Source organism: Pelodiscus sinensis, chromosome 5 (assembly GCF_052426305.1).
Source record: "Pelodiscus sinensis isolate ZL-2025 chromosome 5, ASM5242630v1, whole genome shotgun sequence".
Taxonomy (NCBI): domain Eukaryota; kingdom Metazoa; phylum Chordata; order Testudines; family Trionychidae; genus Pelodiscus; species Pelodiscus sinensis.
In genome coordinates this window covers 121,469,665-121,494,775 of record NC_143056.1, presented here as the reverse complement: position 1 = coordinate 121,494,775, position 25,111 = coordinate 121,469,665, and the positions used below count along the sequence as shown (strand labels likewise).

Genomic DNA, 25,111 nt, shown 5'->3' with positions numbered 1-25,111 from the left:
TTTGGCTGTGTCTACACTGGCCGCTTGAATTTCCGCAAGAACACTGACTTCCTACTGTCTGAAATCAGTGCTTCTTGTGGAAATACTATGCTGCTCCCATTCGGGCAAAAGTCCTTTTGCACAAAGTTTTTGCGCAAAAGGGCCAGTGTAGACAGCTCAGATTTGTTTTGCGCAAAAAAGCCCCGATCGCGAAAATGGCGATCGGGGCTTTTTTGTGGAAAAGCGCGTCTAGATTGGCACGGACGCTTTTCCGCAAAAAGTACTTTTGCAGAAAAGCGTCTATGCCAATCTAGACGCTCTTTTCCGCAAATGCTTTTAATAGAAAACTTTTCCGTTAAAAGCATTTGCGGAAAATAATGCCAGTCTAGACGAAGCCTTTGTGTGCTTGCTGTTTTGTGTTTCCTTTCAGACTGTGAGCTCACAGTGTGATGGCTATCTCCCAATCCATCTGCCTAGTACTGGGTCTATTGGCCCCTACTACCATATAAATAATTATGATAATAGGTAGATTCATAGGTTCCAAGGCCAGAAGGGAACCGTTTTCTTTGTAAGCTGAGTGCTTGTGTGGCTGCTCAGAAGTGATTCAAGTGCTGCCCAGCTGATTAGCAGTGTGCCCACAGCTCAGTTTGTTTCTATTTGTGGTGCGCATTTGTACAGGCTTTGGTGCACATAACATTTATTCCACACACAGATGGAAAAAAATCTGCACATCGATGGAAAAGATTAGGGGGAACATTGGAAGGGATCACTGTGATCATCTAGTTTGACCTCCTATATAATACAGGCATTCTCCTAACCGATTCCTAGAATGCATCTTTTAGAAAAACATCCCATCTTTATTTAAGAATGGGCAGTGATGGAAAAACCACTATGACCCTTGATAAACTGTTCCATTGGTTCATTACTCTCACCTTTAAAAACATACATCTTGTCTCTAATCTGAATTTGTCAAGTTTCAGCTTCTAGCCACGGGATGGTCTTTGCTACACTGAAGAGCCCATTCTCAAATATGTGTTCCCCGTGTAGATGTTACAGGCTGTGATCAAGCCACTCTTCATCGTCTCTTTGCTAAGCTAAATAGATTGAGCTCCTCAAGTCTGTCACTGTAAGACATGTTCTCCAATCCCCTAATCATTCCTGTGGCTCTTCTCCAAACTGCCTCCAATTTATCAGCACCCTTCTTGAGTTGTGGGCACCAGAACTGGAGATAATAACTCAGCAGCTGTCACACCAGTGCCAAATCCAAAACCCAAAATAACCTCTCTGCTCCTGCTAGAAATTACCCTGTTTACACATTTTAGGATCATATCAGTCCTTTTAGCCTCAAAGCTACGTCAGGAGCTTGTGCTCAGGTGATTATGTTACCTACGTAGATACAGGGAATCATCAACAACTAGTGAAGCCACTACCAGAGTGGAATGTGGCTCTATCTATATTAATTCACCAAATATGACACCAGCCCCCCAGTACATCTGCAGGGACTGACCCTCAGACCTTGGATCTAAAAATCAGGAGAACCCTACTGCGTAAGTGACAGGAGTTTGTGCAGTTTCTGAGAGGTGGTAGCACTCTCATTAGCCACTACAAGGAGAGAAAGGACCACTCTATATGAGTGCGGATTACAGCCACAAATACCCAGAGCATAGATAGGCACCTGGTGCGCTGTCACTGCTGCTTAGCACACTAGTCATTCATCTCACTGTCACCTCATGCTCCCCATGTCTGCATGCTGAATCCACCTGTTGTCTCTTCTCACACATTTAGACTGTAAGCTGTTTCAAGCAGGGATTTGTGTGTGTGTGTGTGCGTGTGTGTGTGTACATGCGCACACAATGGGACTCTGATTCCTTAGGCTGCCTTACACCAGTTTCAGTGAGTGCTGGACCCGGCCCTTAGCATGTTCCACTCATTCTGCTGTAACTGCACTCTCTTACTAAAGCAGCTGTTGCAGCATGGCAGCAACTCACCTTTTAGAAAGTCAGGGGCATCCTTCTAATCTAGATAAACGAAGGGAATTTACATGCAACACTTCCATTGAAATACGAGCAGGGCTCATGCATGTGAATCCCATGGTTGGTCTATGAGGCCTACGCTGCCAAATCACTGCACTGTGACTTTCTGGCTCAGGGACGTGTAACCCCAAGTGCTGCAAGTTACAGTGCTGTAAAACGCCGGTGTAAACAGGCTCCGAGAGCTGGGAGTTATGCCCTCATGGAGAGGGTTTACATAGAGTACTGGTGCTGTGACTGCCCTGCTGTGCTGTTAAGTGTAGACAAAGCCTTCATATGCACATGGGACTTACAGCCAGGGGGGCTGACAGACTTGCCAGGCCCGTGGCCCAGGCTCGGTCCCTGAGTGGTAGAGGCAGGGCTGGGGCACCCAGCCTTCCGTGTCACCCAGACCACCACGCCCCTTGCCCATGCCAGCTCTTCAGCACCGCCCGGAGTGGTGGTAGCCAAGAGCCTGGGGCTCATTTGAATTGCTGGACCCCAGGCCAGTTGCCGCCTTTGCTCCCCCCTCCTGTCAGCTGGTTTGCTTACAGCTACAGAAGAGGGACTTTCTCTATGTGACGGATGTGGCATATTTCAAACAGCAAGTTTTCATGAGTGGCTCTTCCTTCCTGTGAGGCTCCTGCTAACGCGAGGCCATTACACAGAATACATTCTTTGACTATTCTCCTGGGTGCCAGGGCTTATTCCTCTGGTGCTCCTTTGTTATCAACCGTGAGGTAAAATCACTTCATTTTATGGCTTGTGCTGGTTCAATAGAATTCCACGCAGCTACTCTATGGGAGCTTGTATAAAGTACTGCCATCCCGCCACAATAATGGATTTGCTGATGGGGCAGCGTGTACCTCAGAAACCGGACACGGAGGCTGGAATCATTTGTATAGGGGGCGCGGAGAGCCCGAGAATCAATCTGTAAACTCTCCATATAATAGAAACTACTGTAAACCAGCACCCTCAGCAGCCCTAGCTCCAGCACCGATGAAGCCAGACAGGCTTTGATTGAATCCAACGCTGTAACGGGAGGGAAGAGGGAGGTAGCTCTCATAGCATTACGCTTTCTGACAGAGATTAAGTGCTAATGTTGTCAAGGTGACCCCTCTGTAAGTTACCTCTCCCATTAGAGCTTTCTGTTCTAGGATCCTGGAGGTAAACTGCCAACTCCCTGGGCCAAATTCTGCTCTCCTTTACGCCCAGGCAACACTTCAGAGAGGTGGTGTAAGTTGCAACCATAATATTATGGTTTAAGTGAAGAGAACACATCTGGGGTTTGTAGAGAATTGTCCATTCTCTTGCAGTCCTAAAGCGCTTCACAAAGAGATCTACCAGAGAAAGTAGCAGCCATTGTGAACTCAGTAGCAATTCACACACACACACACACACACACACACACACTCTGGAACTGGCTTTAAAAGACTTCATCTTCTACCTGGGCAGAGATGATCAGAGGGAAACATTGGGTTAATCTGTCATCTAAATGACGCACCTCTAACAGTGCAGCAGCCTTTAATGATACAGCCCTGCAATGCCAGCACCAAGTCATAAAACAACACAGAACAACTGAAAGCATTAGCTTCAGAGGAGTAGCCAAATTAGTCTGTAACTGGAAAAACATTAAAAAACAACAAATAGTCTAGCAGTACTTTAAAGACTAACAAAACATGTAGATGGTATCATGAGCTTTTGTGGGCACAAGCCACTTCTTCAGATGACTGGAGTATTAGAAATTCAGTTCCAAAAAAATGATAGGTTAGGAAAGGGAACTTGATTCCACAACGTGTGTGTGTGTGTGTGTGTGTGTGTGTGTGTGTGTGTGTGTGTGTGTGTGTGTGTGTGTGTGTGTGTGTGTGTGTGTGTGTGTGTGTGTGTGTGTGTGTGTGTGTGTGTGTGTGTGTGTGTGTGTGTGTGTGTGTGTGTGAAAGAGAGGAGGTTTTTATCAGCAATTAGGTTTGAGAAATATGCCTGGGTACACAACATTAAGTGTTTTATATAGGGAGCTCTAGCAATACAAACAGGTGTGGGGTGTGGAGAGGTCATGGAAGTACACTAGGTGCATCTAAATGCAATTCTTTGCACACACTATTGATTGTGGACTCAGAAGCTGAGGTCCCGGATGCTAAAGTCTGTTTATGAAGTGTGGTGCACACCCTGGCAAATACCATATATACTCGAGTATAAGCCGACCCGAATATAAGCCGAGGCACCTAATTTTACCACAAAGAACTGGGAAAAAATATTGACTCGAGTATAAGCCTAGGGTAGGAAATGGGGCAGCTACTGGTAAATGTAAAAAATGAAGATAGATACCAATAAAATTACATGAATATTTATTTCAAAGAAAAACAATAACCTAGCTCTGTAAGTGGAAAAGGGGGTCAACAAAAACAATATGGTATCAAAAATACTGTAACTCCCGCTCAAAGTCCTCCCGCCAATCCAATGAGCCCCTGAAGGGCCGCCTGCAAGAAAGCGCCCAGCGCCAGCACCAGTCACACACGGGAACAGACGCTCGGACACTTGGCCCAACCAGCTCAGCCCCCGCCCGGACTTTTCCCAGGCCAGAGCCCCTCTTGGCTGCTCCCCGAGCCTCCCTGCCGGCGGCCCCGGGGCGAGGCCGCTGGCTCCGAGCAGCACCTGCGGGCGCACCCGCAACCCAAGTGGCCGGCAGAGGCTCCAAGCGCCCCACGCAGCGACGGCCCCCGACACACGGAGCCCAGCCCGCTCCCGGCAGCGCCCCCCGCCCCGAGCGCCTCGGTTACCGGGGCCAGAGCTCCGGGCTCATGCGGCTAGACCCGGCCGGCGGCAGAGACGCGCTGAGCCCGCCCGCGAGCAGGAGGCTGACTCGAGTATAAGCCGAGGGGGGCATTTTTCAGCACAAAAAATGTGCTGAAAAACTTGGCTTATACTCAAGTATATACGGTATTTCATCAGGTCAAACAAAGTGGAACATGGAATGTGCTAATCACAACTCATCTGTTTCTGTTGCAGTTGAATGTCTTGACAGCAACATGAGTCTCAAAGGATCTGCCAGCAGCCAGCCTGGCTCTGCAAAGTAAGAAACTGAATGACAAAGTCTGGCTGAATGGCTTGTCCCCTGCCACCACAATCACTTTTCCTTCCATTCCTGGTTCTCTCTCCTTGAAGGCAAAATTCTGCTTTTTCCTGGTCACTGCCCTGGGTCTCCTCAGCGGGGGCCAGGGAAGTTTCCAGCTTGCCATGCCCCAGTGCAGTCTAAACCCAACATGCACAGGCCAGTGTGTATCAAGGCTTTGCCACACAGCGCCCTGTGATTTAATTGAGGCTCTAGAGGGCAGAGAAACCAATATCTGGATGCTCTGTTCCTATAGTCCCAGGATGTAGTCGGGTGCCCAAGATTTCTATGGGGCAGATTGTACTGAAAAAACTGCCCCCTCTCTCTCTGAAAGCTTCAGCCAACACTAGACAGCACAGGGAGCGTGTGGGATGTTCACTACACACCTCTGAGCTGCTGCCTGCCCCAGGAGGGGGAAACCAGGGCACATTTTACTATCATGGCAGGCCCCGTTGCTATAGTGCCTGCTGGCATCAGGCAATGGCTTTTCAGTGAACTTTGATACCTATTTCCCCTGCTGTGTGGCCTGTTGCTGTTTGAATCCTCTTTTCCCATCACTCCCTGAAATTCAGCCCCCTTCTGGTGTTACAGAAAACCCAAATAAATACCCAAGCTCTGCTACTTTCATGCAACACTCAAGTTCTCAGACCCCCATTCCTAGCCTTGGCAGAGTTTCTCCTGTGCTGCTTCCTCCCCGCCACAGGTCTCTTCCGCTACCTCCCCTCCCCAGGAGCTCTGGTAGCTTCCTTTAGGGGTCTCTCTGCGCCTCGCGGTCCTACCTCAGGGTCCTGACCTGCTCCCTGAATTGTGTCCTGCAGCCTGACTCCCGGAGGCTCTTTCCAGAGAATGGATTCTCCTTGCTCCTCTCTGGACTGAGGTCACAGCTCTGTTTAGGTTGTCCTCTCTCTGATCCCCTACAGCTGTGGGAATAGCTGTCTGGTCACATGCAAGGCTGAGCCCAGCTTGCCTTAAAGGGCCAGCCCACCTGTGACAAGGCCCTACAGACTAGAAGGGACCAGAGGATGCTGGGAGAATGGAGAGAGAAAAATGGGTGATGGTCAGTGGTGGAAGGTCATACCCCTGTTGTCTCAGGCAGAGGCTATGTCTGCACTAGGCAGCTTTTAGCGACCAGGCTACATTGACACAGTGCTGTCGCTAAAAGTCAGCACAGGTAAAGGCTGTTAGTCAGCACTTTTGCCCCCACAGGCGGCTTTCACTTTGTCAGCAGGAGAGTGTTTGGGGTGGAAGTTTTTTGTCACCAAAACTAAGTGTTTTTTGCAACAGAAGTCACATTGAGGTGTGGGTGCACTCATAGTTTTGTTACCAAAGGCCGTTTTTGGCGACAAAGCTTGGTAGTGTAGACAAAGCCTTACACTTCCTGCTGCAAAACTCTTGTTATTTGGGGGGTGGGGTTAAGCACCCAGGAATGACAAAAGTGTTGTGGTTCAACTGCAAGTGCAGACAAAGCCAGAGAGGCCTCTGTCCTTTCTAGGTCTGTCCTGCCTGAAGGAGAAACCACTGGCCTACTCTTTGGAGGGAGTCAAACCTGGAGAAGGAGTAAATCAGATCCCCTCACAAAAATCAAAGCTCTCCCAACTGAGCATGCAAACATGATGTCATCCACACTTCCTGCCAGGCTTCCCAGCTTGTTGCATTCGGAGGTGTCACTGGAGATATGCTGCCCAGTCACTTAATACTCCTGCAGCTCCCCAGGCAAGGTGCTGAGAGCTACCTCACTTACCCATTACCACATACTGGTGTGAAAAGCCCGCAACTAGACCAGATCAATTGTTACCATCTGTGTTGCTCAAATGAATCACACAATGAATTCCGTAAAAGAAAAAAAAGTTGCGAGATTTGTTGTTTATTTGCTCCTTTTCTTTCTTTCCTCAGCAGCAGCCTCGGCAAAGCGGATGGTGCTTCACGAATGAGTGCAAAAGATTTATATGGTAAGTTACCCCCACGGATATGCTAGGCTGCTGATGAGATTTGCCTGAGTAAAGACTGCCAGGTTCAAACCGCTAGATGGGAAAGCTGAAAGCATCTTTATTGCATGGCTTCCTGTTTGTTTCTTATGGTGGGCCGGCGTGCAAGAGCGGAGTTTCGAGAGAACGGGAGAGCAGCAACCGTGCACACTAGGACATGGCTGGCTTTTCTTCCCGTTCTGAAGGGAGCGAGAGGAAAGTGCTTGGATTCCGTGATTTACTCCTCTGCCCCCTCCCTTCACCAGCCAGGAAAGGCATGCACAGAACGCAAGTACTTTCCCCACGCTCCCTTATTGTCAGGGGAACGGGATGAAAAGCAAGCCACGTCCCAATGTGCACGGCTCCAGCCTTCCCCTCCCGTTCTCTCGAAATTCCACCCTTGCCCCTGTGGGGCAGTTGTGAGATGAGCTGACGATGACATGTCACGGAGGGCTTTTCATTGTCCAATGAAGCATCCAGAAGCAGAGGCTATGGCAGACAGGACCCCAGACCAGATAAGTCATGGGTCGGTTCAATGCTGTTTCCTATACCTCTCCCTGCTGCGGTGCTGCGTGGCAGGAGACAGGCAGACATGTCTTCCTATAGATTATGCTTATGGCAAGTTTTCATCAGACCATGGCAGAAATGCACATGTCCTCTCTGCTTTAATGCTCACATTGCAACCTCTCGGCTAGGGGATGCCACTTCTATAACAAACCTGTGCAAACACAGACATATTTCCTCATGATCGTCAACTTTCTCTTATTGATTTAACCTAGACAACCAGGGTCTTAAAAGTGCCCATCTAATAAAAGACTTTTTGGAAGCAGGTTAATGATTTACATCTTAATTGCTCAGTATAGCCCTGAAAGGTCAATGCCCCCTGAATCTGTCAAGAGAGAGTTTATAAGGGATTATTTTTGAAATGATAAGAAGAGCTTCAGATGAAGCTTCAGATGGTCTTAGGAGACAGACTTGTTGAGAGTGTCTGGGTAAGGTTAAAAGGAATTGAAAAAAAGGGTGATGTCATGGTAGGAGGTCTATTACAGACCACCTAACCAGGAAGAAGAGGTGGATGAGGCGTTTTTAAACAACTAACAAAATAATCCATAGCACGGGACTTGGTGGTAATGAGGGACTTCCAACTATCCAGATATGTGTTGAGAAAATAATACACCAGGGCACAGATTATCCAACAAGTTCCTGAAATGTAATAGAGACCATTTTTTATCCCAGAAAGTGGAGAAAGCTACTATGCAGGGAAGCTGTTCTAGATTTGATTTTAAGAAACAGGAAGGAACTGATTGAGAATTTCACCCAAGCTGCCTTCAAAGTGGAAGGCAGCTTGGGTGAAAATGGTCATGAAATCATAGAGTTCATGATTCTAAGGAATGGTAGAAGGGAGAACAGCAAACTAGAGATTGTCCCTGTAAAGTGACTGGTCACAGGTAGCGTGCCTGGGATATTTGCTGCTGTGAAGTGACCCTCAGTTGCAGACCAGTTGCCTGGAGATTTGTCATTATAAAGTGACCTCAGCCTGAGATAGTGTCACTGTGAGTGACCCTATTGGCTGAAAGGCTGAGCACTTAGCTTAGCAGATAAAGTATTGAACAAAGTAATCATTAATAATTTAGGGTATGTTTAGGCTGCATCCCTCTGTCGGCAGAGGGATGCAGATTAGGCAGGTCGACACTGCAAATGAGGCAGGGATTTAAATATCCTGTGCCTAATTTGCATAAAAATGGCCACTGTGTTTTGCCGACTCAACACGTTGTCGGCAAAGAGTGGCAGTCTAGAGGGGGATCTATCAAGAAAGAAAGCTTCTTTGCATCACCAGGCATCCGGCATGCTCTAGCGAATCTGGCCCTGAGTCTGCCCCTCGTGTGTGAACAGTGTACTGTCAGCATCTCCTTTGGAGTCACAACAGTCAAATGAACAATCCCTCACCCAGTGTGAATGGGTTGCTCTCAGCTTTCTTCCAGATCATCATGGGTACAGTGTCATCATCCTTAAAAAAAAAACACAGGCTCTTCTTTGCTCACTTCTGGAAGGGTCTCTGGCTGCCTTTATAGAAAGCACCCTGGCTGCCAGACAGTAAGGCAGAGCGACAGGTAGCTATCATGTTTCTGCCTTATTCAACGTACAGCAGCCAGCTGAATAAATGTTAATGTGCACCATGAATAAATAAAGCTGCTTCTCTGCTTACTGGCTTCTGTTCTGAACCTAGTTGAAAGGACATTGGGGGAAATCCATTGTATTCTGGGCAAGCCCAAGAGAAAGGCTGGGAAGGAAGTACTTTTAAATAATTAGTAGTTTATACAGCAGGCTTATTGCTGTCTTTGTGGTTGCATTTAGTCCACAGACTCCTACTGGCCTAAACTTTTTTCAAGGCTGAATAAATAATACTGTACTCCTAGCAGGGTTAGCCACTGAACCCAGGTAGTGGGAGGAAAAGGGACCGATCCTAAGATAATTGACGCTAAAGGGTGGTCTTCCTATTCACTTCAGCGGGCTTAGAATCAGGCTGTAAGAGAAGGCTAGTCCCTGTCTCTGCTCCTTCCACCCATGTTCCTCCCCAGCCACCTGCCCAGAGGAGCCCTGAGCCAGCCACACCACCGCGCCTCCCCAGAGCCCAAGCCACTCCTAGCATCTTGGACTCTCTTTGGAGGAAACTTTTTTGCGACACCTCCTGCAGATTCCAGGGCAGCTGAGGACGTGGCATTTGTTACTCAGCTTCCTGGGGTCATCAGGCGCCTCCACCGCCTCAGAACCTGCAGGGGGCGTAATAAAACAACCCCCATGCTCACATATCCCTGCAAGCAAGGATACCCATCGCCATGGTGACTAACACCAGACACGTGTCTATGCCTTCCCAGTTGTGTGTAGGCCGGACCAATCTACTGGTCCCTATGGAAGAACTAAGAGTAGCTCCGGCAAGCTGGAAGCTCCAGCCTACCTCCACCATGAGAAGCTGCTGTGCTGTCTTGTCAGGGCGCCCAAGCTCTGCCAGTGCTGAGCACTTGGCCTGTGGCAGATGAACCAGCCTGGTGAAGCGGGTGCCTGAGGAGTGACAGCCTGGCAGCCGGGATCACTTGACACCAAATGCAGTTTGTAACTGAAGAAAGGCTTCTGGGCTGTAACAGGACACCGGGCACTCTGGGCCCAGTCGTTCCCCCCCTGGCTTCGGCAAATGCCACCATCTGCTTGGAGGTGCCTTGCTTAAGGCACAGGTTGATGTGCTGTAGCCAGGAGATGGTTAACAGCGGCAGACTGCACCCAGTGTATGTGACCCACCGGCTGCACCGTCTCCATGGAGAAGTGCTGCGGAGGGGGGACCTCTGGCACGAAAGAGACCTCTTGTCCTCATTAGCTGAGCGGAATTGTACTATAGGTCAAAGATTACATTACAACCCGACCAATGACAGCCCGATCCCCAGTTACAGAGTCCAGCGCAACGCTGGTTTCATTATCCAACAGCCAGAGGTCTTTGGGAGACTTGGGCTCAGTATATGAGCCTGGCGTGTAGTTGCATGGGCCTGGAGCACTGCACAGAGAAGTACAAAGTGCCAGAGAAGTGGCAGTGACTGGTACAAAAAAGCAGAACAAAAAAGTTTAATGGAATCATCAAGAGCGTGACTCTGCAACTGGCTGCCCCCATACCCATGTAGAGCCCAGACGTCCGCTTGCATGGACCAGCTGTCAGGATCAGGGTTCTACTGAATAACTAATCCTATATTGAGTGTATATATATTGAGAGTGTCTATACTGCAATCGGAGCATGGCTGCTGCACAGGTAGATATACCTGCTTCAGCACAGTCTAGCAGTGCAAGAACATACCCATAGTCCTCGGTGTGCTCATATAACCCATGCTGCTGCACGTCCACGGCTGTTTTTAGCTCTGGTAGTCTACCCATGCTGCAATCTCACTCTGGATTGCAGTGTAGACGTATTCTTTGTATCTTCTGAGAATATATCGTGTACTTTCCTCAGGGCAGGGTTTGTCTCTTTACTTGCTTTCATGTTGTCAAATGATCGAAAATAATGACATCAATTCCAGCTCTGTTATAAATGTGGGGTGGGGACACGTATCAGTGTTCAACCGGTGGAAATGAACAAACAGGCCATAAAAGAAATGCTATTTTCTAACTTTGAAGAAAGGCTGATAAAGAGCAGTGTAAATGAAAATAAAGGCCCAGTTGATCTTCAGCTGATATAAATAGGCACAGATCCACTGACAGCCATGGTGTTACATGCATTCACACCAGCTGAGCTCCAAAAAGCACAACACTCTACAGATTGCCTTGGGACTGTCTTCTTCATAAAGCTAGGTAGAAAATAGCCATTAATTATTGACTACTTAGCGTGCTGGACAACAACAAGAAGGCTACGTCTACACTGGCCCCTAAAAACGGAAAAGGGATGCAAATCAGGTAAGTCAGCATAGGGAAATCCGCGGGGGATTTAAATATCCCCCGCGGATTTAAATAAACATGTCCGCCGCTTTTTTTCCGGCTTGGGGAAAAGCCGGAAAAAAGCGTCTAGACTGGCCCGATCCTCTGGAATAAAGCCCTTTTCCGGATGATCTCTTATTCCTACTTCTTCAGGTAGGAATAAGAGATCCTCCGGAATAGGGCTTTATTCCGGAGGATCGGGCCAGTCTAGACGTTTTTTTCCGGCTTTTCCCCAAGCCGGAAAAAAAGCGGCGGACATGTTTATTTAAATCTGCGGGGGATATTTAAATCCCCCGTGGATTTCCCTATGCTGACTTACCTGATTTGCATCCCTTTTCCGTTTTTAGGGGCCAGTGTAGACGTAGCCGAAGAGTGATTATTCAGCATTAGTTACTGGTTATCTCCTGTTCAGAACCATGGGCTTGTTCATTATTTCAGCTGAGCGACATGTGATAGTCACATGAATATAAATGGATACATTGTGACTGCAAACATGGAATATTTCCTTCCCCTCCAGAAAATTCCACATCTTTCATCCTGGGTTAAAATGTGTAGCTAAGGTCTATACTGTAAGACTATTCCAAGAGCACTGATTCAATACACAGAGCTCAACCAACAATTTTACTTAGTGGATTTAGGCCAGGATTCAGGAAAATGCCTAAGCATAAGTAATAAGGCTGTTCCTGTTCAGGATATAACCCACACATGCACTGCTTGAACTTAAGTCCATTCTGAAATGTAAATCACATGCTTATTAAGCCCTGTCTTGAATCGGGATGCTTTCTTGAATCAGGGCCTTAATTTGACTCCAGATTTTGGGGACAAAAGCAGAACTCTGTCCCACAGACCATCAAAGAAGAGACTTTGATAAGTTAGTTATTCACATTAACAAGAAATTCTCCCCATCCCACAAAATGAACGCAGCACTCATAAAAGTCCACTGGCCATTAAGATGCTTGTAGACTTAACCTAATTCCTCACTCCATCTCATTTGTCTCCTTGGGCCCCTTCTTTCTTCATTATTTGCCCTAAATGTTGATGGGTGGGGGGATATCAGTGAAACGCAGGCTTAAGTTTGCTTCCAATAGGTATGAGGAAAAAAGAAAAGCACGCCTCTTTGTGATCGTACACTTACCAGAGAATGTGTACACTCCCTGCTCAGCAGTCTGTCTAGTGGATAGAGCACTGGAAAGTGATTCAGTTTGCCTTTCTATTACTGGACTTGGGCAAGTCACTTAACCTTTCTGTGTGTCTGTTTCCCCATCCACAAAAAAGTCTATAATAAGAAAATATCGATATCCATAGAGGTGACTATCAAGATGCATTAACCCAGCTGAGAAGACGAGGGGTGGAAGTTCTATGGACAATAAATCCCAGAACAAGAAGTCAGTCTATGCACTGCTACATACTTTTGTCATCATTGTTAACAACAACTGGCCTGCAATTCAGGATACAGTGACTGCACAAACTGCCAGCAGAGGTTCTCCATTGAAATGCTCATTTAAAAGGAGTGATTCAATGGTCCAGAAAAAAATAATAGTCGCTTCCTTAGAGGGAAAGAATTGTGTTCTAATTCCATTGCTGTCTATGAGCATCATGATTGGTCAGTCGAATTGACTTGCTAGGAGTTGGCTGCCTTCACGTGACTCCTTTGAGCTAAGATTGTCTCACATGTAACACCACAACTAAGTTACATCACAGGATATTGTAAATATTTGTCCCAGAATCTGGCCACTCTGAATACAGGGGCTGCTTTGTGATGTGCCCCCTGGGGTGCAAGGCAACCCCATGGGGATGGGGAAGCAGGGCCCTGGGGCTTACCTTCTCACTGGCAAGCACAACTGACTTGCAGCATGTGGCCACAGGTGTGTAGCCAGGGGCATGATCTCCTGGAGGCACAGTGCCTTGGGATCCTGAATCTCCAGCTGAGGCAGAGCCAGTCCATGCTACCCTCCTCCACGGGGCAGTGGCTAAAAGCTACAATCTGGTCCTTAACGTCTGGGAAGTGCTTTGAGTCCCTGGGGCACAGGCATAATGAAAGTAACAGCATTGTCTCGCGTGGTTCCCTGCCCTATCGTTATGGTTGATCTAGATAGATTTCTGACTTCATATGCATCTCTCCCACCCAGTGCCTAAAGTCCCTAGTCGATAAGATGCTGCTCATGTTCCTGAATATTTTCAGTTTCGCTATGATAATTTCTGCCTACCCCAGTAAGAACAATACCCATGAGGGAGAATGCTGTACTTATCAGGATTGACGCAGCATCCTCCCTCCTCCTGGCCATGCAGTTTCTACCTCCAGCTCTGAGCAGCGGTCACATGGCTAATGCACTGGTCTGGGAACCAGGAGACCAGGGATGCATTTCACCAACCTGTTTGTACCTACAGCGTCTGCTCCCCTCCAAGGCAGGCAGCTTTCTGCTCTGATCAGCATTCTGAGTCCTGTATTGCCTGGCCAAGTCACTTCCGTTCTCCGTGCTTCTGTTTCCCTCCCGTCCTTTATTTGTCGTGTCTGTTTAGACTGCAGACAGCTTCAAGGCAAGGGTGGTCTCTCACTGCATCTCTGTGCAGTGCTTGGCACAATGGGACTCCCATCTCATTTGGGGATGCCAGGTTGAGGCTTTACTGGCAGCCTTTTGAAGCCACTTAAACTTTCCCAGTGCCTCGGCTGCTGTGTGTATATGCCCCTCGCTGCCCCCCGAGAAAGTTGGCTGATCTGGTTTCATGGAGCTGTGCCACTGGAATGTCTGAGGCACGCTAATTCCATCTGTCCCCGCTGGCCTTCAATGCCTACATTGTTCATATGCCATGGCTGTTTCTCTCTTTTCCTACCTCCAATCCCAGATTCACATTGCCCCTTGCGTTCCCCCGCTGCAGTGTAGCTTTTCTCTTACTGGCATCCTTTCATCTTAGAGCCTCACCCTTCCCTCTTTCCCTAGGCCACCCAGAAATAGAGCTTTTTGGAAGAGGAGGGCAGCATCCTTTGGGCAGTAAATCTAGCTGATTATCAGCAGCGGTGAACCTCAGTGTGTGTAGACTCAGTTCTTCATGAGATCCCTCTCCTGTCATCCATTTCCAGACAAACAGAGGCTAGGAACACCATTTCTACCCATCCTAGCTAATAGCCATTGATGGACATAACCTCCATGAATGTATCTAGCTCTTTTATAAACCCTGTTAAAGTCCTAGTCTTCACAACCTCCTCTGGCAAGGAGTTCCATAGGTTGACTGTGCACTGCGTGAAGAAAAACTTCCTTTTGGTTTGTTTTAAACCTGCTACCTATTCATTTCATTTGGTGACCCCTAGCTCTTATATTGTGGGAATAAGTAAATAACTTTTCCTTATTCACTTTTTCCATACCAGTCATGATTTTATAGACCTCTGTCATTTCCCCCTTTAGTCTCCTCTTTTCTAAGATGAAAAGTCCAAGTCTTTTTAATCTCTCTTCATATGGGACCCGTTCCAAACCCCTCATCATTTGTGTTGCCCTTCTCTGAACCTTTTCCAATGCCAATTTCAGCTCCAGAAGGCTTGGATAGGCATCCAAAATCCATGGTCACCAGGATACCCCATTATTTGAGTGAGAGAAGCACAGTCCCCACCTAGGGACAGACAGGGCACAAGAAGACAGCCTCTGTCCCAGAGAATCATGTGAAGCAGCAGAATAGCTGCTGTGAGGAAAGGGTGTGGGAAATAATTGGAGAATTCAGATAGCAATACAGGGCTCTGAATGCTGATAGGAACAGACTCTGGTCCCAGATGCTCAGTGGACACAAAGTTTGACCCAAGTTCTCCTTATGTTAACAGAGAAAGCACAACACAGTCTAGGACAGGCGTGGGCAATAATTTTTACAGGGGGCCACTTAATTTTGGTAAATAGTCATGGGCTGGGTCCACCCCTGGAAAGGGCAGGGCTTGGGCCAGAAGGGGTGGAGCTAGGGAATAGCCTCCCTGCTGAGTTGTCTGAGGCCAGAGGCTTTGAATTAAAAACACAGCAAAGGGCTCGCAGCTCCCAGCTCTGCTGCTCTCCCGTTACCTGGCAGCCACCTGGCATTGCTTGCAGCTCTTCAAAGGGCTCGTGTCTCCACCAGTTCACCACTGGGAATGGTGAGCCATTTAAATAGGATCCTGCTGCCTGAACCACTGCCTGGAAATTCAGTGGCCCGGGCAGCAGGCTATAAATAGAAAGCAGACAGATGCAGTCCACAGGCTGGAACAAAGTATTAGATGGGCTGGTTCTAGCCCCTGGGATGCATCTTGCCCAGCCCTGGTCTAGGACAAAAAAGTGCTTTGTGCTTCCCAGCTAAGGATAACACGGCAGACCAAGGATTATTTTTCTCACTGGGTTGATTATTCTCTAATAATTATTTGCCTACACTTGGCTTCTTGTCCCCAGGCATGGGATGCTACTGTACACATTGCCCTCCAACTTCGCATGCCGTGACAAGTTAGAGACAGACATTCAGTGTTATTGATAGAAGAAGCCCTTGCACAATCAGAAGGTTGCCTGTGTTTTTATTTGCTCTCAGAGAGTGGGTTATGTTTGCAGATAATAAAAAAGGACTATGAACCCTTGAAATTGTTCTGGTGGTAAATATGAAGCACGAGGAGCAGGAATTGAGTTATGCAACCAACTAGTGGCTGCGGACCTGCTGTCTATAACACGGGCCAATGTGGTTATGGAACTTTCACACATTTGGGTGTCATCCAAAATGCACTGCGGTTGACATGGGAGTCTTCCCATTGATTTCCAGTGAGTTTTGGCACCAGCCCTTCATCACCAACTAACAGTGATCATTTCATCAGGCATAGATTAGAAATATTAAAATGAAGTTATTTTACTAATCAAGTAGTCAATAGAATTATTATTGCCAACTTGATTAGTCAATAGGGAAAGGCAGCTGGCTCAGTCGTGGCTTGCGCCAGGATCAAATCCTGCTGCAACTCTGAAATTGAAAAGGTAGTAGGAAGGAGCTGGCAACCTGCTCCCCCGCCCACGGCTCCTATTTCATTTTAAATTGCAGAGTTGCAGTGGGGTTTGATTCCAGCATGAGCTGGAACTGAGCCGGGCTGCCTGCCCTGCTGGCAGCAGCTCCTGTCTGCCTGGGGGTACCAACTCCCTGCTGGGACCCACGCGGACAGCGACTGATGTGGGAGCAGTTTCCCTACCCCCCTGCACAGTCAGCAGCACTGGGGGCAGGCCAAGCGGCACCGTAGAGATGGTGCTGGGTGTTCATCCATGAACATCCTTTTGGAGTCAACGGAGGTGTTGGAACATACCTGGTTCCTGCCTGATTGATAATTGTTCCTATTGCAATAACATCCAGACTGGCTCCGAGTGTGATCAGAGCCCTCTTATGCCAGATGTTGTATGATACACTGGAAGAGAGCTCTCTGCCCCATAGAGTTTAAAGATTAAGCAGACAAATGGTGGGAGAACAGAAGTCTTATTATCCCTACTTTCCCGATGGGGGAAAGCTTTGGTAATTTGCCCCAGGTTACACAGAAACTCTGTGGCTGAGCTGGGAATTGAAGCACAACCCAGTCTGGTGTGTTAACCAGATGACCACCAATGCTTCCTCTAAGCTTTTCCATCCACCTGCAGATTTTTTCCATCCATGTGCGGAATAAATGCCTATGCGCACTATGGCAGGTGCAAATGTGCACCACCAGAAACAAAATACTTAGATGTGGGCGCTCCGCTAATCAGCTGGGCGGCATTTGAATTTCTCCTTGGTGGCCACACAAGCACACAGCTTATGGTGAACACTGACAACCATCCTTCCTCTCCTGCATTTTTGTCTGGATACTGCAGCTGGTATGAGAGACAGGAAGCATGCAATAAAAAGGATGGATCAAATTCTGCTCTCATACTGATGTAAGTCCATTGACTTGGGGAGTTACTCTGGATTTACGCCAGCGTAATGGGAGCAAACGTTAGATGACAACGTTAGATGATTGTGTATACAAGGATGATACCTTGTATACACAAACTCTCTGGCCAGAGTGAGTGGTTACATTTTTACAGCCAAGTTATAACTTTCTGAAAAAGGTGTATATTGAACAAGGTGACAGAACTTGGCACCAAAGCTATTTTTACTTTCTGGGCCTACCCTATAGCCACACTCCTCCTAGAGTCATGCATGACTTTATGTATTTCTTAATTTGTAAGTCCTTTAATTCACCTATGTTAAGTTGAATTTAATATTTTCCTTTCCAGCCAAGCTGGAGGGCATTATCTTTGCAAGGTCAGCATGGGTTCTAGTTCTGATTACTAGGGTGAGGTTCACTTTGCTATCTCTAATGTGGTCTGATTTTCTTCCAAAGTCTTATGTGTTCCTTGGTTCTAATACAAAATAGCCAGCGCACCATGGAAGTGATGTTTACCCATTGGCGAGGTGCTGAAAACAGTTTACACTATGGATCTGGTACATTATGGATCTGCCAGTTTACACTATGGCTCTGGTACATGTCACACTTCTGAATCCTGACAGGACAACACACCCTTACGAGTATATTTCTGTCTTACATGGTAGGCTGATGGTCACAAACCAACCAATTAGTTAATTCTACTAACAGTCCAGCTTTCCCCTGTATAAAAGTAAGCAGTTTGAGGACACAGTTGTGCAAAACAGCAGCCCAGGAAACACTAATGAGAAAGTTGCTGGCTTCAAAACATGTGTCTGTACAGGAAGTTGTACTGGTTTAGCCCAAAAGTGCAAATTTAAAACCATCATAGTCAAACCAGTGTAAGGGCCTGTGTGGATCTATGTCGGTTCAAGAGATGCTTAGTTCGGCTCAGCATGAGTTGACTGAGGACAAGTTTAAACTAAATGAAAATCAGAGTATCCACACAGAGGGTTGCATCAGTTTCTCTCTATTGATTTAACCCCCTTTTCCCCATATTAAACTGATGCACCTTTCCTATGTAAACAAGGCCTGTGATGGTAAGACTATTAGGGTACGTCTAAACTACATGGCTCCGTCAACGGAGCCATGTAGATTTGTTTGTTCGGCAAAGGGAAATGAAGCCGCGATTTAAATAATCGCGGCTTCATTTAAATTTAAATGTCTGCCCCGCTCCGCTGATCAGCTGTTTATCGGTAGATCGGGGCAGTCTGGACGCTCCCCTGTCGACATGAAAGCCCTTTATCGACCTCCCTGATAAACCTCATTCTACGAGGCATAATGGGGAGGTCGATAAAGGGCTTTCAGGTTGGCGCGGGAGTGTCAGACTAGTGCGCTGAGCCGACAAACAGCTGATCAGCTGTTTGTCGGCTCAGCGCGGCAGCCGTTTAAATTTAAATGAAGCCGCAATTATTTAAATCGCGGCTTCATTTCCCTCTGCCGATCAGCCTAATCTACATGGCTCCATTGACGGAGCCATGTAGTTTAGACACACCCTTACAGTCTATTGCTGACTGGTTGGTTCTGGGATGAAATAGGGTATGGCTACACTACCCTCCTAGTTCGAACTAGCGGGGTAATGTAGGCATACCGCACTTGCAAATGAAGCCCGGGATTTGAATTTCCCAGGCTTCATTTGCATAAGCGGGGAGCCGCCATTTTTAAAACCCCGCTGGTTCGAACCCCGTGCAGCACGGCTACACGGGGCTCGAACTAGGTAGTTCGAACTAGGATTCCTATTCGAGGTTCCACGAGGTGTACTGGTAGTTCGGAATAGGAATCCTAGTTCGAACTACCTAGTTCGAGCCCCGTGTAGCCGCGCTGCACGGGGTTCGAACCAGCGGGGTTTTAAAAATGGCGGCTCCCCGCTTATGCAAATGAAGCCCGGGAAATTCAAATCCCGGGCTTCATTTGCAAGTGCGGTATGCCTACATTACCCTCCTAGTTCGAACTAGGAGGGTAGTGTAGACATACCCATAGATATTAAGTGCTCAAAAAGAATGCCCCAAATGGGACTTTAGCAATTGTACTAACATTTCGGCATCCTCCTCATTCATAGACTCATAGGAGAGTGTGGTTGGAAGAGACCTCAGGAAGTCACCTAGTCCAACTCCCTGTTCAAGGCAGGATCAACCCCAACTAAATCTTTCCAGCCAGGGCTTTGTCAAGCCTGGCCTTAAACCTCTCCCTAGGCAACCCATTCCAGTGCTTCCCCACTCTCCTTGTGAAGTAGTTTGTTCTAATATCCTAATATCACTAAGTGTGTCTGTTTTCAGGCAGATTAATTATGCTTTAAGGTTAGGAGGGGTTGGGCAGGATCAGCAAGAAGGTAGAAGGGGATCCAGGAGGAGGAGGGGTAAATAGAAGCCTACGGTAATGTATCAGACAAAAGTACATACATCACACACCCAAATTCAATCCCTGGGCAGCAACTAAAGGACAGTGTTGGTTTTAAAAGATCCTCACTTGAATGACATCTCAGGACAACATCTCATAACAAGGTTGTCCTAGTTCAATGGAGTTTAAAGATTACACAAACATACCTCCCAGGAGAATCAACAAAAGGAGCTGGTAAAGTTTGGTTTTCTCTTCATTTTATTTTTGCTGCTACTTGTGAGCAGAGCAGAGGAGTGGAGGCTACCGTACGGATTAGATAGCAGAAGAGGCCCCCTGGAATTGTTTGGCACATTCATACATGATCAAAGTGACAATGAAGAAAATCCTCTCTTAGGAGAAGTGAACCTGATCAGCAATCCATCCCTGCTGGACATGCAGGCAGAGGCCGGGTCTACACTGGCGGAGAAAATCGATGCAAGATATGCAACTCCAGCTATGTGAATTGCATAGCTGGAGTCAACGTACCTTCCATCAATTTTCTGGGGCAGCCCGACAGTGGGAGGTCAATGGGAGAAATGTTCCCATTGACTTTCCTTACTTCTTGCAATAGCAAGGAATACCATCTTCAATGGGGGCACCCTCAGTGTTCAGGGATGGTACTTGGTCCTGCCATGAGGGCAGGGGACTGGACTCGATGACCTCTCAAGGTCCTTTCCAGCTCTATGAGATAAATAAATAAATGGAGATCTACCTATTTACTTAATAATTTAGTGGGTCTTTACTAGACTTGCTAAATTGAACCCCAAAAGATTGATTGCTGGAGCTTCGATCTTTGGTAAGTGGAGATAAGGCCAGAGAGGTGGAGCTAGCCCTAGATCAGAAGTGCCGCCCTGATCAGGAAAAAGAACCTGATGCAAAACTAACTGAAGACGTGGGAAAGCTCAGCCACTGAGTGCAGTGGACTTTGGGTGGGCCCCTATTTGTATAGTAATCAGGTGGCATAAGTGAAGGAAAGAGAGAGAATAGAAGAGTTTGTGGTCTCACCAAAGCCTTAGAATTTTTCAAGTTGTTCTACAAGTTTCTCAAAATATTTCAAACTTTGTTAGGGAGGGTGAGGCAATTCACTTGCCTTGCCTCACTTCCCAAATACACAAACCCTTCAGAGAATTGGGATTCCATAGCCCATTAAGTTCTAAATGATGAGTTCCAAGTACCTGCCGTAGCAGGTATAGCAACCTGCATGGAGCTTGGAGGGAGAAGCACAGGTTGTAGGAAGGAAGAATTTGAAGGAGGCACCAACGAGTCTGTGTACACATGGCTGGAAAGCTAGCTGCAGCTACATTAACTCTGTAAATAGTCCCCTTAATAAAGAGCTAGCTCAGTTTTTGAAACATGGCTTTGTCTCAGATTGCCAAGCATCGCTCATATTACATGGCACAGAAAGCAGCAGAGATCAGCCATTATCCTTTGAAATGGGTATTGGGGGCTCTGCTATATAACCAACAACTACTATGAGAAAATAAAAGGGAAGAGAAGATGAGCGTACTTGCACTTGGAGCTGGTAATCTGCAGAACACGCATAGTGAAGGCACGAGCTTTCCCACGCAGCTTTGCCCATTACCCATCCTGCCCTACCTCAGCTCTGCCAATGCACCTCAGTCCTCTTGTACAGCACCCACTGCTATTCCATTGCTGGGCCCTTACCCACTTAACCCAGCACCTATGCAGATAGGGGGAAGTTTGAGATAAATATGTTCTAATATAAAAAGCTTCTATTTCCAGACCTAACAATTTGGCCTGTTTCACCAGTGGTAAATTCACTTTAAAAGGAAGGCACACAATGTCCCAAAATTGAAATTAATTTTCATTCCACATGGACATAGTGTTCTCATTTTCATTAATGAAATTATTTAGGTCAGAAATGCTGAATTATACAACGGCAGCTATGGAAAAGTCTTATTCCTGTTAGGCATTAATCCTGCAGCCTGGTAACTTTGTGCACACATGCGTGAGTATCTCATTGTACCTTTCCATTTGAGCGGGGGCAGAGTGTGATTAAAATGAAGAGAGAACAGAAACAGATTTTTTTCTATAGATGTAGGGCCTTGAAATAGGGAACAGACACACAAGAGAGATTAACTATTTTAACCCGGGTCATACTGGATATCTGTGACAGAGCTAGGAACTGAACCCAGATTTCCTGAATCAGCACCATGACCTCTAAAATATCCTTCCTTCACTAGGCGGCTGGCACACTTCTAACATTATAAAACATACTGAGTCTGACGTTTATAGTCTTACTCGTTTATGCCTTTTGCCGATGAGCCCATAATAAATTCCTATATTTGTATATACCTACCAGTTAGGGACTCCTAGGCTATGTCTAGACTACATGCCTCTGTTGTCAGAAGCATGTAGATTAGGCTACCTGGCATAGGAAAATGAAGCGGCAATTTAAATAATCGCCGCTTCATTTAAATTAAAATGGCTGCCGCGCTGAGCCGATCAGCTGTTTGTCAGCTCAGTGCGCTAGTCTGGACGCTCCACGATCGACATCAAAGGCATTTGTCGACTGCCCCATTATGCCTCGTGGGATGCCTGAAGGATGGTGCATCTTGTTCTATTTCCACTTCCATGTTCCTCCTTCGGGACGTTTACAAAGTTCCAGCACCACCACTTAGCTTTGTTGTTAAGAAAGACTAACAGTGTACTTCTGGCCAAGCAGCCACAGGCACCAGTCACAGGCTGTGGTTCCCAGGCAACTAGCCCAACCAAGATCTAGTCAGGAATGAGTGTTACCTGGCAACTCAGCTTTGTGGGATGGACTATAAGGAACCAGAACAGACTACCAACCCGCCCTGGCCAAGCTAGCTAAACCCTTCAGCATGATGGCAAGAAGGTGTCTTCAGACCTTCACCACACAGCAAGCTGAAAACCCCAGCCTTGTCAGCAGAGTTGATGTGCACAGTTCCTAGAGACAAAGGCGTGGGTGAACCTAATATTACTGCAAGGAGCCACCTGCTGGCCATTCTCAAACAGCATGAACCAAGCTCTGAACGACGTGAGCTCAGTTCTGCCTAGTAGGCTGGAGAAAAAAATGCTTGAGGTGAATACGGAAAAGGGTTGACCTGCACCGTGTATGCCAGGGGTGTCCAAACTTTTTTCAAAGAGGGCCAGATTTGATGAAGTGAACATGCGTGAGGGCCGACCATTTTGCCTGACATTCTTTGAACCATTAAAATTAAATGCAAATTAACTATTTTATGCAAAGTTTATTGCAAACGGCATACTTTTCATTTCGTCACATGGATGACAAATCTAAACAGGTGTTAAATCACTCTGCCTTTCATATCTGAAGGCCAGATGAAAAAAAAATCCAGGAAGCTGAAATATATGTCAGGAACATTGTAAAGTACATTACATATTATTGGTAATAAAGGTTGTCTGTCAACTTTTAAGTTCAAAAAATATGAACAGGAACATAACACCAAGTATACATGTTGTGTCCAAATATATTTATAACTGATTTAGACCAACTGACATTAACTGAGATTTTACAATGTATTCATCTCAATACATATGGATTCGTTGGGGGCCATAAAAGATAGATATTGCCAAATTACCTGTGGGGCCGTATTAAACCAGAACATGGGCCGCAATTGGCCCGCGGGCCGGACTTTGGACATGCCTGGTGTATGCCCTGGATCTTTTTAGGGTTAATATTAGCATAAGTTGCAACACATAGCTGCTACAACGGGAGTCAGAGGTCTCTTTCTGTTTGTACAGCGCAGTGCCTCACCTATATGATCTTGTTTGCATGAGAAAGTGCATTGATTGAACTTGAAACAGGTTTTAAGCTTCCACGTGGACACTTATTTGGTTTAAGTGTGCCTTGTTTTGGTTTACTCAGTGGCTCTCAAACTTTTCTATGGTGACCCCTTTCAAGTAGCAAGCCTCTGAGTGCAAGACCCCTTATCAATTAAACCTCCCTTTAAAATATTTAATTACCATTATCAATGCTGATGGTGAAATGGGTTTGAGGTGGAGGCCGACAGCTTGCATCCCCCCCCACACACACACACATAATAATCTTGCAGCCCCCTGAGAGGTTCCCTAGTTTGAGAACCTCTAGGTTAACATCACCCAGCTGTTAGCTGCCTTACACTATACCAAAATACATTGAAATGAGAGGGTCCACACAGCTTTTCACACTAGTGTAACTAAATTGGTTTGACAACTGGTGCATCTTTCTTATGCAGCCTTGGTCTTAACAGATAAGGCCGGGTAGGAGAAAGGAAGTGTTAACCCTCTGCTACAGATGGGAATGGAAGAATAGACACACTAAATGACTTGCCCAGGGTCTTGTCCAAGAATCACAAGACTACCCTTGCTGTCATTCAAAAAGCTTGTTGTGAAGTCTGTACTTTTACCAGAGCTCCATTTCCTTTCCAAATCCCAGCTTTCCAAAGGGGAATAGGTCCAAGACGTCAATAGCTTTAATATCTGAATTTACAAACAACAAACATTTGAATGCAGTGATGGGCAGTGGAGAAATCTAAGTTCCTGGTTATCTTTTGCTTGCCTTGCACCTGTAAGAATCCTAGATCATATGAGGGAGGAAACATACTGGCACAGGATAGAAGTTGACTAATACTTTCAAATGGTTAAAACCAAAAAATTCTTCATACCTGCTGCCTAGATGGAGCAGTGATGATTGCATTAGAAACACTGTATATTAGATGAGGTGTTCTTACTGATAAATCATGTATATTTTTCATCAGTATTTTTTGTGGATTGGAAACTCATATTAGACTTGCATGTAGAGCTGCTCAGAAAACAGAATTTCAATTCTGTGGGAAATTCCAAGATATCCATTCACTCCAAATCAGCACAAAAAGTCAACATTTCCATTGAAGCAAACATTTTGCATTTTACACACACACACACACACACACACACACACACACACACACACACACACACACACACACACACACACACACACACACACACCTTACCCACAAAAAATGTGATTTGGAACCAGGAAATTGCTTTATTTCCACAAATGTCAAAATGTTTCATTTGGATAATGTCAGAACAATATGAAATATTACATACTACAGTATGTAATAGAATTGTAATTCTAGTCGTCAAATTGAAATGTTAATCAACACAAAATGTTACAAAACTTCCGAAATAAGAATGTTAATGATTCATTTAAACTTTGTCCCTGTTGAAAACTTCCTGAGACTTATCACAGGTTCCCACAAAAGATTTAGATTTTGACAAAACTGCATTTTTCTAATGAAAAATTGTTCCATTGAAAATATTTTGGCCTAGCTCTCCTAGCAGG

At 46.4% G+C, this 25,111-nt stretch overlaps 1 protein-coding gene across 4 annotated transcripts in view; it reads left to right on the top strand.

The window, feature by feature from the left end:
• The window catches only part of EPS8L2 (EPS8 signaling adaptor L2), a 114,574-nt gene that overhangs the window by 35,262 nt on the left and 54,201 nt on the right, over nt 1–25,111 (top strand). For 2 of the 4 annotated variants that reach the window (XM_006124877.5, XM_089778694.1), the window contains exons 2-3: nt 4,995–5,058; nt 6,991–7,046. In XM_006124877.5, the coding sequence (XP_006124939.3) occupies nt 5,015–5,058; nt 6,991–7,046 (100 nt within the window). In that variant the 5' untranslated portion in view covers nt 4,995–5,014. The remainder of the gene's footprint in view (nt 1–4,994; nt 5,059–6,990; nt 7,047–25,111) is intronic. The other 2 variants (XM_006124875.5, XM_006124878.5) reach the window with 2 other exon arrangements.